Here is a 14,771-nt window from a genome sequence, read left to right on the forward strand (position 1 = left end):
GAGGACACTCACCTTGGATATTCCAGGGAACTCAAAGCCTGTCTGAAATAAGCAGAGCAGGAGCTACATTATCCACAAAATTGTATTGCTCTGCTTCTTGGCAGAACGGCACCAAATCAGGTCAGCTGTAGCTCCAGGAGGTATATAGGTACCTCCCTCCATCTTATAATTAATGGACTAAACATTTCGTTAGCATGTTGAATAACCTAGGCAGCTCTCTCCTCGCATGCTGGCTCCACTGTCTGTCCCACTCCTCAGACCCCATTCTCCCTAGGTACAGGATGCGTAGGCAGCTCACTTAGAGGCCCAGATTCCTCTTGTAGGGGAATAGCAGCCAGTAGAATTTTTATCAGCCTCCACCTGCCCCCAAAGACACCTCAAATAAAACATTTTAAGCTCCATAAATCTGACTTCTCTGTTTAAACTGTTCCTGTAGAAAATTCATTACTACCTCCAGGCATGCTGTCTTTGGAAGTTAGACATCACTTAAATCTAGTTGCAGGGAGAATGGAGGTCTAGCCTCAAAGGCATTTGGCACACAATTCAGATTGAAAAAAGCTACCTATGTGACTTACCTAGACTCTCCTTTGGTAGCGTAATGTAAGAGTAAAATGCAGGTCCCAGCCCAATACCAGCTGAGCACTTTGGTCCAGTTCCCCCTTTCCCTCCTAACACATGCACTGACTTAACTGATATCTCCTGTCCAACCTTCCATCAAAAACTGACACTCACCCTAAATAAGTAGTGCTAATTAGTTGATGCAGAGGATCCTGAGAGAATTGAAACACACCCTCTTCCTATTTACTTGGATAAGCCTTATAAAAAGAAGTCCATCATGGCTGTTAAATCCAAGGATGCATCAGAAGTTACTGAGGGCCCTGAGAGTGTTTTGGGAGAGCAGCACCACACAATTGCCCTGTTCTCACATTTTTCCTTAGGTACTTGGTGTGTGTCACTGTCAGAACCAGGCGAATGGGCTATGTAGCACTTGTATCTGATCAGATGCACATAAGCACTCTGATACTGGGGGTTTGTGTTGTATTTCCTTTTACTTAACAAACATCTTCCACAGATGTTTTGTAGGGAAGATGAAAGTGTCTATGCAGACCTAAGGTGGATAAGGAGTTGCAATATGTAGTTTTTTTCTCCATGTATTTTGTACATATTTTCCTCATTGTTTCCAAGAATTTGGTGTTTTGGGTATGAGTGTCATGAAAATGAGAGAACTGGAGATGGTATAACTCTAGCTGATACAGTTACTGTTTGGGAGCTGCTTACTCATGAGCTTCATGAAGACTCAGAAAATACTTGCCCCAGAATGCAAGAGGTACTACAAATCAGTTGAAATACCTACTTCATGGCACTGGGTGGTTTTTAAAGTCACTCTTAACATGGCAGATAACTTTTTTTGGTAAACTTACAAGTAATTAATAATACTGATTTAGCCATATCTGCGCTTCTTTGAAATCTAATACTTCAGCACTCTTGCAATTACTTCTCCAGATAAGTTCTAGAGGCCTTGGCAATTGCTTGCTGCTGCTATTTTGATCCTATGCCTTAGGAGTATAAACTTAGTTATAGAAACTCCAAGTCCATTTAATGAACTACATGAATCAGAGACCTGCAATAAAGCCCAATTAGAAATGAGTGCACAGGGAATATTGATCTCCTTAAAAGCTTTTACAGCTTTCAGGATCTGCTTGGTCACTCATTGCTGCAGCAGGCACCAAGCCTTTCCTGCCACTTCCCTTTCATTAGCTTGCTGGGATTATGGTCAGATTAAGATGTGATTGAACAGATCAGGTGATGGGGACCCTGGGTTATGAGAGAGAGCCCCCAGATAACCCTTCTCACACATGCTCACAGTCACCTGGGTCACGTTTTATTACTATTCCTACGGCAGCACTTGCTTTTCCTCTGAGCAACACCAGAAAACCCCTTTGAGATTTTATGATCTTTTTTACTAATGAATATGGTGTCTGGAGGCGCTGAGTTCACAGAGGTCATAGATGATAGCTTTACCATGCACAGGACATCCATCAAAGGGTCCACTCACTTGAGACCTTCAGCCTCGTTTGCAGTATATTACAGGATAAGAACCCCTGTGGTAACAAAACATGCATTATTAAAATAAGACATTTGAATAAGAACTTTAGAAAGTATCTGTGGCATCTGTGGCTGTAGCCAAAACACAGCACTCAAAGTCAGATGATTTCAGACTCTTTTCTAGCTGTACCCCAGACAACATATGGTGTCCAAAAGCCCAGATCCAAAGGGTGTAGGTGCGATGTGAATTGTTAGATCTCACACTGGAATCCGAAAAGCCTCTGTTCAACTGTTGTCCAAAGTTGGATTCACCTCAAATATGCACATCTCAGTCTTCACAATTCAGGATCTGCTTCAACACCTATCCAGAAGTGTTTTAATCTCAACTGTGTTCAGACACCTCTGAGAGTAAGTGCTAAGGGAACTCATAAACAAGGTGTTCCTCCACTTTCCTTGATTTGATAAGCCTTCTCCAAACACAGCCATTGCAAATAAATGGAAAAATAAGAGTTGCTGCTTTCTCTATTTCCCCAAACAGGAAAGGCTTGTCTGGGGCTGGCAGGAAGGATTAAAGGCCAAAACACTGACTGTCTTATGGTGAGGATCTCTTGAAATCCTTGGTATGGAATATCTGAGGATGGCTTGCACCAGTGTGAAAGTAATTATAGTTTTCTAGTAGCAGCTGGGGTATTTGCAGAAAGGTCTTGCATTCCAGGCACTGCTCCAAAGGCTGTTTATGAGCTTGAAATTAAATGGTTACTGAATAAAAATGCAAAGTAATTCCTGAAGCAATCTCAGGCTCCAGGCCTTGCTCCAAAGACACAAAGCTCTCCAACCACCAGGCTAGAATCATACATCCTTTGTTCAAACCAAGCTTTATTATCATGTGAGCTACAAAGTAGAACAGCTTTAGCAGGCAGAACTAAGAACAGCTCCACTTTGAGCAGCCCCAGTTTCCCATAGAATCTGTTCCTTCATTTGTACCTACATTTGTACCTACCTATTGCATTGGTACAAGGGAGGGAGTGATTCCTGACAGCCTATCAGGTATAGGGAGCAGACCCCTCCTATGGACTTCCCCCAGCAGGATGCTCTGCTTGAGGCGAGAAAGCTGCTCTACCAGCCTTGCAGCAGAATTCCCATGGGATTCATAGTTCCGTATTGTGGGAAATAAAGAATCGGTTTTATTACAAGCAAATGAATTTAGCAAATCACTAACATAAGAGTTTTTCTTTACTAACCCATAGGGCGTATCGCGGAGCTGTAAGACGCTGGATTCAGCCTGGAACCGGTGTCAGGGAAACATGCCAACGGGAATAGGGAACTGTAAATGAATATTGGTAAGGAAACCCCTTATACCACATGGCTGGTCCTGGAAGCTGCCATGCTGCTGGACACTCCACCTCCCAGCACGACACAGCCAACCAGAAAGAGGGGAACGCCTCTTCTATGACGTAAACGGGGTTGAACCTTAAGAATGTTTAAAAAGCGGGACTTTTGAATTGAAGGGTGTGTTCCTGGGAATCCTGCGTGCCTAGGACACCCAACACGTGTTGTAATTTTTCCTTTTCGTTTTATTCCTTTTGTTTTGCAAACTTTTGCCGTCTTTCTAAATTCAATAAATGAAATTTTTCTCACACGTATGTGCCAGAGAGGTTCCTGGGCAAAGGGGCTGCAGCTGTGCTGGCAGCTGCTGGTCCTGTCAAGGGCTCTTGGATGCTGCAAGCAGCCACCAGTGTCCCAGTTGTGTCCTGTTCTGATCTGGGAAAGAGAAGCTGCAAAGACAGGCTGAAGCCAGCTTTCCTACCACCCTGCCCCTCCAGGCTGAGCTCATCTCTGATTTGGTGGCTTGGCTTATGCTGGTTCCAGGTTGGTGTAGTTCACTGGCACTATTTATTTTTAATAAGATCAAAATGAAGCTGGGAGTGGAGATAGGGAAGAGTTTTGCAGAAATCCAGACCCCTTCTCTCTCAGGACAAAGGATTTGTGCTCCAGAGGCTTCCCCAAACTCTTCAGCATAGGCTCATTACTTGCAGATACCTGACAAACTTCTGCCACAAAAACTCAGAGTAAACAGAAGTGATATGTGACAGTTAAATGTTGCTAATGAGCATCAGGTGTTTGCAGGGGAAAATGGCTCCTCGTCTTAGAGATGGTAATTATTTTAAATATCTATTTAGCATTTAGATTGCTTGGGGGGAAAAGAGCTTGGAACAGTTGATTGCCTTGAAAAATGCTAAGGTATTAAGTGGGTCTCTTTGAACATTGCTTTCATCTCCTCAGACAGAAAGCAGAGGTGACACTTCAGCTTTGGGTAATCAGAGAGACTTTCAGATCATTTGGTTGTCCTTGTCAGTAGCGCTGTAACAGTGCAGTCTCCAGTTAAAGAACTGCACACAACAAATCTGGCCCAGTAGTGTTTAAGAGAGAGAAAATACAAAAGACTGAACATGCTGCACTGAAGCCTGGAGACGAACTGTGAAAGACCCAGCTTGAACATTCACACTCCATAATTCCACCCCAAGCAGAAGACCCTTTGGTATGCTTTTAGACTTAGCTACATCTGTTGCATTTTTAATTCCCCATTTTCATTAACAAGTATGTTATGGCTTCTGCATCATCAGCTCTCACAGGCTGAGTGATTTAGACTAAACAAAACTCTTGGAGGTAAAGGCTCCATGAAAATCCTAGATATGGCAGGAGGTAAGAGCGAGGAACCCAACTCCCCTGTGGCAGCTGAATATCTCCACTCATAGTCAGGATGCACTATGCTAGCCTGTGCCAGTAAGCCTGGGGATAGTTTTAAACCAGGGGATGGTTTAAAACTGCTAAGGGCTAACTGAAAGGATAAAGCAGCCTGCAAACCCAATATACCAGGCTGAGCAAACCCAACAATTTAGAATCAAATCTCTGCTACAATTTGCTACTTTTCCTCAAAAATCTGAGAAATTACCTGAAAAAAATGACTTCTGCCTCAAATAGATCCCTCCATGCCTGAGTTGCTGAAACACCGACATGCTTCCCATACTGCAGCATGCTGAGCAGCAGAGGCAGTCCAGATGGTAAACCCACATAGTCAAGCCTTCATCTACTGCTGTCATTAAGATGACTTTAATGGAGAGAAGTATCAGTGTATTAAGCAGTGTATTAACTTGAGATAGGTAGGGTGTGTCAAAGGGGAAGAGAGGTGATGCTAGATATTGAGGGAGGATCTGTACAGAGCATCCCCTGAACATTGTCAGTACAGAAGGCAAACCTGATTCAAGCATTAGCTGTATTTTTCTCCTTCCTAGTAGCTACTTCAAGATTTAAATGCTCTATTACCAGTTTCCTCGTGTTTGTTACTGAAGAAATACCAAGGAGGATAACCACAAAGCTGCCCTCTAGCCCTCAGGCTCACACCTGCCTTTGTCCAGCTCTTTATTGGTGGTCCTGCCACAAAGCCAGTGGCTGGCCAGCAGCATTCTCCCAGCCACTCACATTTCTTAAAGCCAACAGTATTAAAGTTCAGGAATTTAGTCCAAGCAGGAACAATTCTGATCGAGTCTGTTTCCCAAATGTGACAAGTGTATGCACAGTCTTGTCCTAGAAACACCCCCAGCCATCACAGGAAGACTCCTGTTCCTTTCACATTTCTTTCTTCTTCATCCTGTTGCTCTACTACTGATTGGGCTGAAAGGCACTCATCAGGCATCTTCTCGTTTTTTCTGCTTTAGAAACCATGGCCACATTTGTGTGTCTTCATACCTATCTCAGTGCTTCCCCTTCCACTGCTCTTCTGTTTGCCACAGCACTGGGAACAACACTGCTTCTCTTCAACAAGGGTGAAATGCAAGCCATTACCTTCAAAATATACCAGCATTGACATGATTTCTGGTTTGCCCTCATTATATGTTGGGAAGACTGGGAAACAAGGTGTTTTGGTGGGTAAAGAAATACACACACACTCTGGTGAACTATAAAAAGATGTCACCTCTTCAAATAAGCTGTTCTCTGTGCTTTGTATGCAGCTGTCCCACTTCTTTGAAACCTTTGTGGGAACTTCCAAATATAGCTATACTGCAGGGCCAGTTCTGGTTATCCTGATGCTGAAGGGAAGCCAATAGCAGACAGCAGCAGGTCTACAAGTTAAAACTAAACAACTATCAGGAGATCCCATGGCAGCCCCATGAGGCAGTGACATGACATGCCAGGATGCGAGGTGAAAAGGGATCTCGAGTTGGGATGAAGCCTGCGAGAGCTCAAAACCACCCCAGGAGGCAGAAGCCACCACGCTTACAAGAAGCTCAGGCTGCTACAGAGAGGGGGATACTGAGATACATCCATCAATTGAAACTGAGATGGGGAGAAGGCAAAGCACCCCTGGGCTCTGAACACAAAATTCAGGAAGAGGAGCCCTAGGAAAAAGAAAGTAGAGACAGATCTGGAGGTGCAGAGGGATCCATGGGTGGCCTTTTGGGTCAGTGAACCTATTTTGTTCACTTCATGGTCATGAATTTGTGCCTCCCCCAGGCATTGGCCAGCTCATCACCCAGTGCACTGCTGCTGTTGTTACTACCAAGCTCAACTCTGCTGCAGGCAGTGGTAAGCAGTGTTGCTGTACTAGTTTCCATGGAAATCAAAACCAGAGAAGCTGGTTTCCACCAAAATCGTATTAAAACCACAATTTTGTCCCAAGTAGATTATTTTTGTTATCGTTTCTCTTATTCTTTTTCTTTTTTTTTTTTTTTTGTGCACTATGCAGTACAGATGAAGCTGGATTTACTTTAATGACTCAGATTTGTAAAGCACAAGTTTAATCAATATGTCAAGCAGAAGCCGCTATTTCCATTCAGATGGGATGTCTCAAAAATAGGCAAGTCTGAACACTTACCCAGTGTCATTTTCAGCACAGAAATACTACCTTGTTCTGGTCTGGTTTTAATTACTGGTCAGTCACTGGTTAGATTTAAGCAGCATTTCTGAAACAGATGCAGATCAGTCAAAAAAGGAAAAGGTTGTTCACTTAGCTCCTGTACTCAGACTCCCATTGCCCAGTGGCTCCTTTGCAACATGCTGCAGCACAGAAACATTTTTTAACATAGCTCTGGGCTGTATCACAGACATTTGCAGAACACCTTACAGAAAAAAAGTCATAGGAATGTGGATGGTTGCTACCTTGCACTCAAGCTAGGAGAGTGATGGAGGGGCAATGCCTCCTGCCTGCACATGGGCACTGAGTTCTCCACTGGAGAAGCAGAGCCAGAAGCCCAGCATGCTGCAAATATCCTGTTTATTTTCACAGGGCAGTGCTCTGCTGGCTTTTTGCTACTATAGCAGCAAAACAAACACACTGAAAACAAGGGGTTTTTTTAGGTATATCTAAACATCTAATTTCATTATTTGCAGTTCTCCAGGACTCCTTTGCTTCTGTTTTAAGTGCTCACAAGTCACACTGAAGGAATAAATCTTAGGCCCCCTAAAAGAGAGGGATACAGGAGCTCTTCAGTTGTGTTCACCAAGCAGTAGAGACCAGACGAGAAAGGATGCAGGAAGCATATTAGGATGCTTGCCCAAAGGAAGAGCAGCAATCTTCTGCACTTAGTATGTACTTCTAAAAGGCTGAAGAAGTCCAGTTAGAGGGATAGAGTTATCCCCTTCCACACACTCTGCAGCCCAGTAGCCGAGGGTTTTGAGAATGAAGAGACATTCCAACAAGGTCTCTGTATCAAGCAAATCCCTTTTAACAAACTGCAGAAAATGATGGTCTCTTAGCACCTAGATTTGTTACTGAATGTAGTTTGGAGAATACCTCTATTTTTAAGAAAATAATCTGCTTTGTGAGTGCTAAAGTGAAGTATTTCAGTATTTAAAAGAACCCAAACAAAACAAACAAACATGCAACAAAACCAAATAACACATGATTTGCTTTGTTAGACAAAGCATCTACCGAATTTGACCCAGCTGCATGACTGCTGGGGACATGGTGATTGTATGTTTTCAGGCTCCTCCAAAGAAGTTACTCCCTTGTAATTTTCCCCACACTTGGTTCTAGTTCCTTTTGAGACACCTGTTTCTACTCCAAACTGTACTCTACTCTTCTCGAACTCAAACTCAACTCTACATACGTCATGTATGTGTCAGACCATTGCACGTTTGACCCTATCCTCCTCAGAGGGTAACTCATTCTTCACACATTTCTCCTTTCCTCCAAGCCCGCCCCCCCCCCCCCCCCCCCGTCGGCTCTTCAGAAGATCAGTATATCATTTTCCAAGACAGGACTAATTAAAGTATTCCCATCCATCATTACAGCCTAAGAACTTCCTGGTTTCTAGGACACTTCGGAGATCATCGCTCAGGGTGTGCATGGCAGAGCTCCAGGGACACGGCCCAACTATGTTCTGCTACAGAAGCAGCACTAAGAGAGGAAGCCACAACTCCTCTCCTTTTTATTGAGTTCCCACAGCACTCAAACACCAGATATACCACCGGGCTCCATGGGGGAGCACTGGTTCCCCCCACAGCAGCTGACTTCTAGAATACCTTCACCCTCCTTCCAGAGACAGATGCTCTAGCACAGCTGCTTTCTGTAGAAGCAGACCCAGCAGATCCTAGTTTGAAAAAGCCTAGCAGGCAGTTTAAGCCCCCATTTTAAAGTCTCCAACTTGACATTTCTGGCTGAGCTTTTTTTTTTTAATAATGTGAGGTTAGGAAAGCTTACTCAGCCTCCTTGGGGAATTACAGTATTTGAGGCTCAGCAACACGCATTCAAGGAGGCATCTGTGGGTGGTGACGCTTCTCTGCCCTCAAGCCAGAGGTAGAAGTAAGGTCTCTGGGAGGCTTATGTAAAAATAGGCAGGCTGATAGCCCGAGGAAAAGATCAAGTAACAGGAAGAATTAATTCTCCCCACCCCTACCTATTTCTTTCAGCCTGTAAGTAAGTCTATTAATTGCCAGAAAGGATATTTGTCTGCCTATCCAGCTGAGAAGGACTTCTTCAGTCCTTTTCAACTGATATGCCATTGTACCCTAGAAGTATCTCTGCCAGCTCCAGCAGTATGCCTCTAGAAGCACCCCAGGAACCCATGCAAAGAACTGGGATATGCATGTCTGCGGAACAAACCCAGTGAGAGACAGAGGACAGGACCGGCAAGGAAGGATGCTCTTTTCCATTAGAGGAAGTTAGGGGGAATAATAACTGGCTGAAACACTTGTTTCAAAATGGATTTTATTCCAGGCATTAAACCGATTCTGGCACATGCTTTATGAAGAAAAAGGAAAACAAATCTGGGTTCCACATAAATTACATCTGGCAAAGAGCAACTTACAAGTGAGTGGGGAAAATAAACCTTTTGAAATTGATTTCTGTACAACAGTAGTTTCAGCTCCTCTTGAATAAACCCCCATTGGTTCACAGCACACAAAATTACATTGGATGTTCTGATACAAAACCAGCTGTCTTTAAAGGCATTACCAATGCAAGTGCCCTGTCTTGACAGTGTAGGGGGCTGCTTAAAATAAACAGGAAAACAAGAATGAGCAGCTGCTTGTTCTAATTGTTAAAGAAACACAACACTGGGACAAATTTGGGGACTCCGTCAAAAACCCTACCACAGTCCTGTTCCAAAACACGGCACTACATGGACCTTGGAGAAGAAAGCAGAGATAAGGTTGTTCTTCCTTCCCTTCAGTGCAAGGGAAATGGAAAGTATGCTAATAATGAGTTTGGACAAGACTTTGTTTATTCTGTGGAGAAGTTCAGTTTGCCCACTTGAAAGCAGACTTTCATAATGTACCTCCTTTTCAGGAACAGCTAAAATACATTGGAAACCAATGGCTTCCAAAAGTGTGGGGAGGTCTATGTCTAGATAGAGCAGTGGTTTGGCTGACAGCATAGTGAGCAGTGGGGAGCTGACCTCAGGAGAACATGTCCAAAATCGGGTAGAGTTTTATTTTTTAACTCCTAACTCCAGAAACAATTTGAGTTATTGACATCTAGCATATTGACATCTAGCATGTCCACCTGTTCCCCTTTCTCCCCAAGGCCAGCTCACAGCCCCAAATGGCTGCCAGTTTACTCTCTGTCAGGAGGAGAGCAGTAGCAAGAGAGGTACAAATCAACACAGCTAGTCCAGGTGTATCTTCTCCAGGAGCAGTCAGTAACCTCCAAAAGTGGAGCCAAACACACAGTCAAGGGCAGTAGCCATCATGCTGACAAGAGCCCTTTGAATTAGGCCTGGCCCAGAGCTTGGAGACTGTATAAAAGCAGAGCTTCTGTGGTCTGCAGCAGTCAGGAGAACTGTTTGTAGAGGAGCTGGGTCCTAGTCCCAGAACGGTTATGAAGAAGGAACTGCAAGAAAGCCGCACACACAGTGGCAGCAAGGAGGAAGGACCAGTACGTGGTGGAGGAGTGAACATGCTGTTAGCTTCAACCCTTAAGCTGCTGGAGAGTAAAATGGGGGAAGCTTAGGTGGTCCACTTAGGATGCATTTTGATGAAAATATGCAATCCTTTTGCACTTCATTGTATACAGAGCATCCGTACAGTACCTGCTCAGTGGCCCTTCATCTGTCTTTGCTTCAACATTTTTCAATCCAGGTATGTGAGAATTTGACTGTTCCTGTCTTCTGTTCTACAATGATGCCATTCTGGGAGTAGCATCTCACGTATATTCTTGATTAAAAATGCAATAGCTAATAGGATGGCATTTCTCCCTTTGATGGATCTGTCTGTCCTGCCCTCTTTCTATTCCTAGGCTATTTTCCTTCCTTCTTTGCTGTCTTCTGACCTTGGTGTTTCCAACCCAAAGCATCTCTATACAGGGAAAGAAAAATCACCACAGAGTCAGTGCCCCCATTCCAACATGGAAATGCAGCTGCACCATTCTGTAATGACCAAAAGGAACTCCCTCATGAGTTTTCACAGTGCAGGCAGATCACTCTTCTAACTAATCAGTGCCAAGATAGTGAGCAAATGTCAAAGTGAATGGGGAGACAGGAAAAGAGCTCCTGCCACGTGACAGATTTAAGTTTTTTAAACCGAGAAAAAAAAGCATTGTCCAGTTCTCACACAAGCACTTCTGAGCACATGCAATGTATGAAGAACAGCATCTGTTCTTTTGTCAACTGTTTGGGCTAATACCAAGCTAAGATAAAGAATTAAAAAGAGATACAAACATGATCAAAAGCAGCCAGCTATTCAGAATCCAGATGAAAAACCTGTTTCTTCTACATCACATCAGAAAGGACCCAGGCAAGCAATTGCTAATGAAGGTGGTCCTACCATCTGGTTCCCCAGTCAGGCTCTTGAAAAAGAGGGTTAGTTAACAAAACCTAGCTCAAGAGGAAAATTTAACAGATTTGAGTAGGAAAAGGTAAGGCAATGGGGAAGTTTTTATTTGTTTGAATAGGTAAGTGTCACCTGGCAGGTCTGAAAACCCACACTCAGCTAGAGCTGACTGATAACTGGGAGCAGGACTGGGATTCTAGCTAGAGATACCAGTGTCTTTGGTATTTCCAGAACACAAAGGAGAGATCTCTAAGGGGGGGCCTGCACTGTGGCAGCATTTGTGCAGGGGACAGTTTAGGCTTCACCAGCTAACTAAGGTGCTCACTGGGAAGACAGAGGGGTGTCAAAAGTAGGGCAGCCACCAGCCTTTTTGCCTCCTCTTTCTGAGGGGGAAAAGCAACTAGACAGAGGGATTGAGTGGCTTGTCATGCCAGGCTGTGTTCACGAGGGCTATGCAGAGCTAGAGAGCCAGCACGAGGACTGTGGTCCTGCCCAGCCAACAGCAGGAAGTCTGCTATGACCTAGGGGCTGTCCCCTTCTGCCTCTCACAGCGGGGAACTGGGTGGATTCCTGCCACAGGCCTGAGCCATATGCAGTGTCATTGTCTGTGTGTGCTGCCCACACAGACAGGTATCTGTGCATCACCTGGGGTGTGGGGTGCAGTGGGCAGTGTCTGGTAACACCAGGAAGAGCAGCCAGAGAACAGTCTCAGCTTCCCTGATATCCCAAAGTGCTGGCACCTGTTTCTGACTGGTTCCGTCAGAGCGTGGTACCCCGAACTTGCAGGCTGGGATCACTCTTGGAGGCAGGGCTGGCCTTCCACATTTAAAAAAGCTGAAAGGAAGAATTCAACAGGGAATAGTCCTAAAACAATCCCTGGTAACGCTGCTAAAACAGATTGTCCCTTTTCCCTCTCTCTTGTCAGCATTGTGCCAGCCTCAGCACATTTGGCTGTAGGGCAGCTACTGTGGGCAAAGGATGGAATGGGTCCACTACAAAGAGGTGACAAACCTCTTCCCAGGGTCCACTAGTTCTTTCTCAGCCTCTCCACTCATCATGATGACTATTCTGGCCAGTCCTCACTGACAGAGTGAGGTAATGAGAGAGAACATAAATGATGCACAATGTTAGAGCAAAAAGCCAGGGAAGCCAAAGAGCTACCCATGTTTGTACAAGCATAGCCTAAGCTGCTGAACTGAAGGTCATGGAATCTGGATGCAGAAAAAGGAAAGGATGGGGATAGCTACAAGGTACTTCTGGTCACTCCAAGTACTGGGCTGGGTCCTCCCCCATCTCTGGGTGCAGCTGTGCACGGGCATCAGCTACAAAGGAGAACTTAAGACAACAGATGGGAAGATTTCAGCAACTCTCCTGATCCATCTCACCCCCAGCTTCTTCTCTGAAAAGCTCAAAAACACCAAGTGCTCAGCTGAAATGGTGGCTTACTGATGGGCACAATGAAAACATTTAGGGTCAGACATACAAAACCATTCCTCCCTTTCCAATCCCCCTCTGTTCCCAAAGTCTCATGCACAAAGAAACGAAGAGATCTTTGTGCTACCATCATGTTGCTTGTAGCAGCTCCCACTGCTGGCCAGGTACACCTGCTTGACAAGGATTGATGACCATTCTTCCAGATTTGTTTTCCAGGCAGAGACCACTGACAAAGTGTTGAATGAAACTGCCTTTCATCTTCCACTTCTGTGAGAAGACACAGAAAAAACATGCTGTTACTTCCATTTCACCACACAACTGTGACTTCAAGCCGAAGGTTGAGCCTAAATATCAAGTAAACCCCAACAACTGGAGAGAGTGAAAATATGGGTATGGACAGCATCTCCAAATCACTGGTTTCCTGTATTAATGACATCTGGAGTTAGGTAGGGTTAGGGTGTAGCTGAATTATAGGGCTAGATACTCAGAAGCATCTAGAAGGCAAACAACACTAGCAGTCACAGCACCAAGCCTGACAGATTTCAAAGAGTGTATGGACAATGCTCTTAGGCACATGGTGTGATTCTTGGGGTGTGCAGGGCCAGGAGTTGGACTTGATGATCGTGATGGGTCCCTTCCAACTCAGCATATTCTATGAACACAAGAATCAGCAAGTAGTGACATTTTCAAACGCATATTATATTTGCAGTTTCCCTGCCATTTTCTGTCCTGCATCTCCATGCAGCCAGATACCTGTCAAAACCCTCTGTGATTTCTTTCCAATCCATGGAGAGCAAAGCATTGAAAGGTCTCCCAACACAGAGAGAAATATGTCCACACTTCCTACTGTTCAACTGGATCTCTCTCTCTTCCATGTCCCCTCATCTCTTCTCTCATAAAATTCAAGATTTTTGTGAGCACTACATTGAAAGCTCTTCATAGTTCTGCACCTTCTCAGCTGTCTCTTCTTCATAATTTTATTTGCCCTGCCAACATTTCAGTTTATAAGTGTGCATTTGACAGCTTCTCAGTGCATATTGCTCTGCTTTCTGCAGTGCTTTCCTCTGGATCTGCTCCCCTCACAGCATATGCACAAGGTCCCACATGCAACCCTTTCCTGAAGGTCCACTTTGGTTGTGCTGCTTACCAGGAAACAGAACATATGCTGTAACCTTGCACTGCGAATTCTGCTGGGAAAGGGCTGTACCTTCCATCCCTGCTAGTAAGAACTGGGAACATCGTGGCTAATAATGAAGAGAAAAAAGTAAAAATGAGTCTGTGGGTTTGGGATCTCCCAGGTGAGGCAGTGCCATTCACCTCCAGTGGGACACAGCTGAGATCAGTAGGTTATAGGATTGAGGGGTCCAGGCTTCAGGGATTTTCCCATCATTCTTTTCAGTCACACAGATGACCCAGATAGAATTATGATCTGGGTGCTCAGTCAGTAAACATCTTAGGAATATTATGAGGATGTGCTGGTTAACCCATGAGACAGATGGAGAAAAAGAAACAATTTGACAACACTAATGGACTTCAAGGCTATTGCAGAAATGATATGCAAAGTGAATAAAAAAATTTCCTGCAATATCTGGACAATGTCAAAACCTACAAACATTTTAATTCTTATGTAACATGGCAAAAAGATTGCCACATGGTGCATGGTTTAAGATATCCAGTTATGTTCATATATTGCTGGTAGCTGTCCTCCAAATCTGTGCACTGGTTATGTTTCTTGGAGGGCAGGGCAATTGCAAAGCTCAGAGTAATCTGCTGCTCCTGTATCACATATTCTTCAAGACTAAATACCAGAGGCAGCATCAATTTGCCAGTAGTGCTAGTCCTGTTTGACAGGATACTTCTAAAGAAGAGCTGTTTGTGCAGCAGGAAAAATCTGGTTTTAACAGGTAAGGGGGCAGAGGAATGCAGTGATGGTGGACAGGAAGCTACAATGCAGTCTGTGCACTACAATGCCCTCACCAGCTGCTGCAACCCACTGTCTACACCCAGAGCCATCTGGCTCCCAT

At 44.5% G+C, this 14,771-nt stretch overlaps 1 protein-coding gene across 3 annotated transcripts in view; it reads right to left on the reverse strand.

Moving 5' to 3' along the window:
- Positions 1 to 9,723: 9,723 nt before the first annotated feature.
- Positions 9,724 to 14,771, reverse strand: part of GALNT16 (polypeptide N-acetylgalactosaminyltransferase 16) — a 76,164-nt gene continuing 71,116 nt past the window's right edge. For 2 of the 3 annotated variants that reach the window (XM_027707960.1, XM_027707976.1), the window contains exon 15: positions 9,724 to 13,014. In XM_027707960.1, coding sequence (XP_027563761.1) covers positions 12,877 to 13,014 — 138 coding nt within the window. In that variant the 3' untranslated portion in view covers positions 9,724 to 12,876. The remainder of the gene's footprint in view (positions 13,015 to 14,771) is intronic. The other variant, XM_027707969.1, reaches the window with a different exon arrangement.

The sequence above is a fragment of the Neopelma chrysocephalum genome, unplaced genomic scaffold, assembly GCF_003984885.1.
Source record: "Neopelma chrysocephalum unplaced genomic scaffold, ASM398488v2 Primary Assembly neopelma1_24, whole genome shotgun sequence".
Lineage (NCBI taxonomy): Eukaryota > Metazoa > Chordata > Aves > Passeriformes > Pipridae > Neopelma > Neopelma chrysocephalum.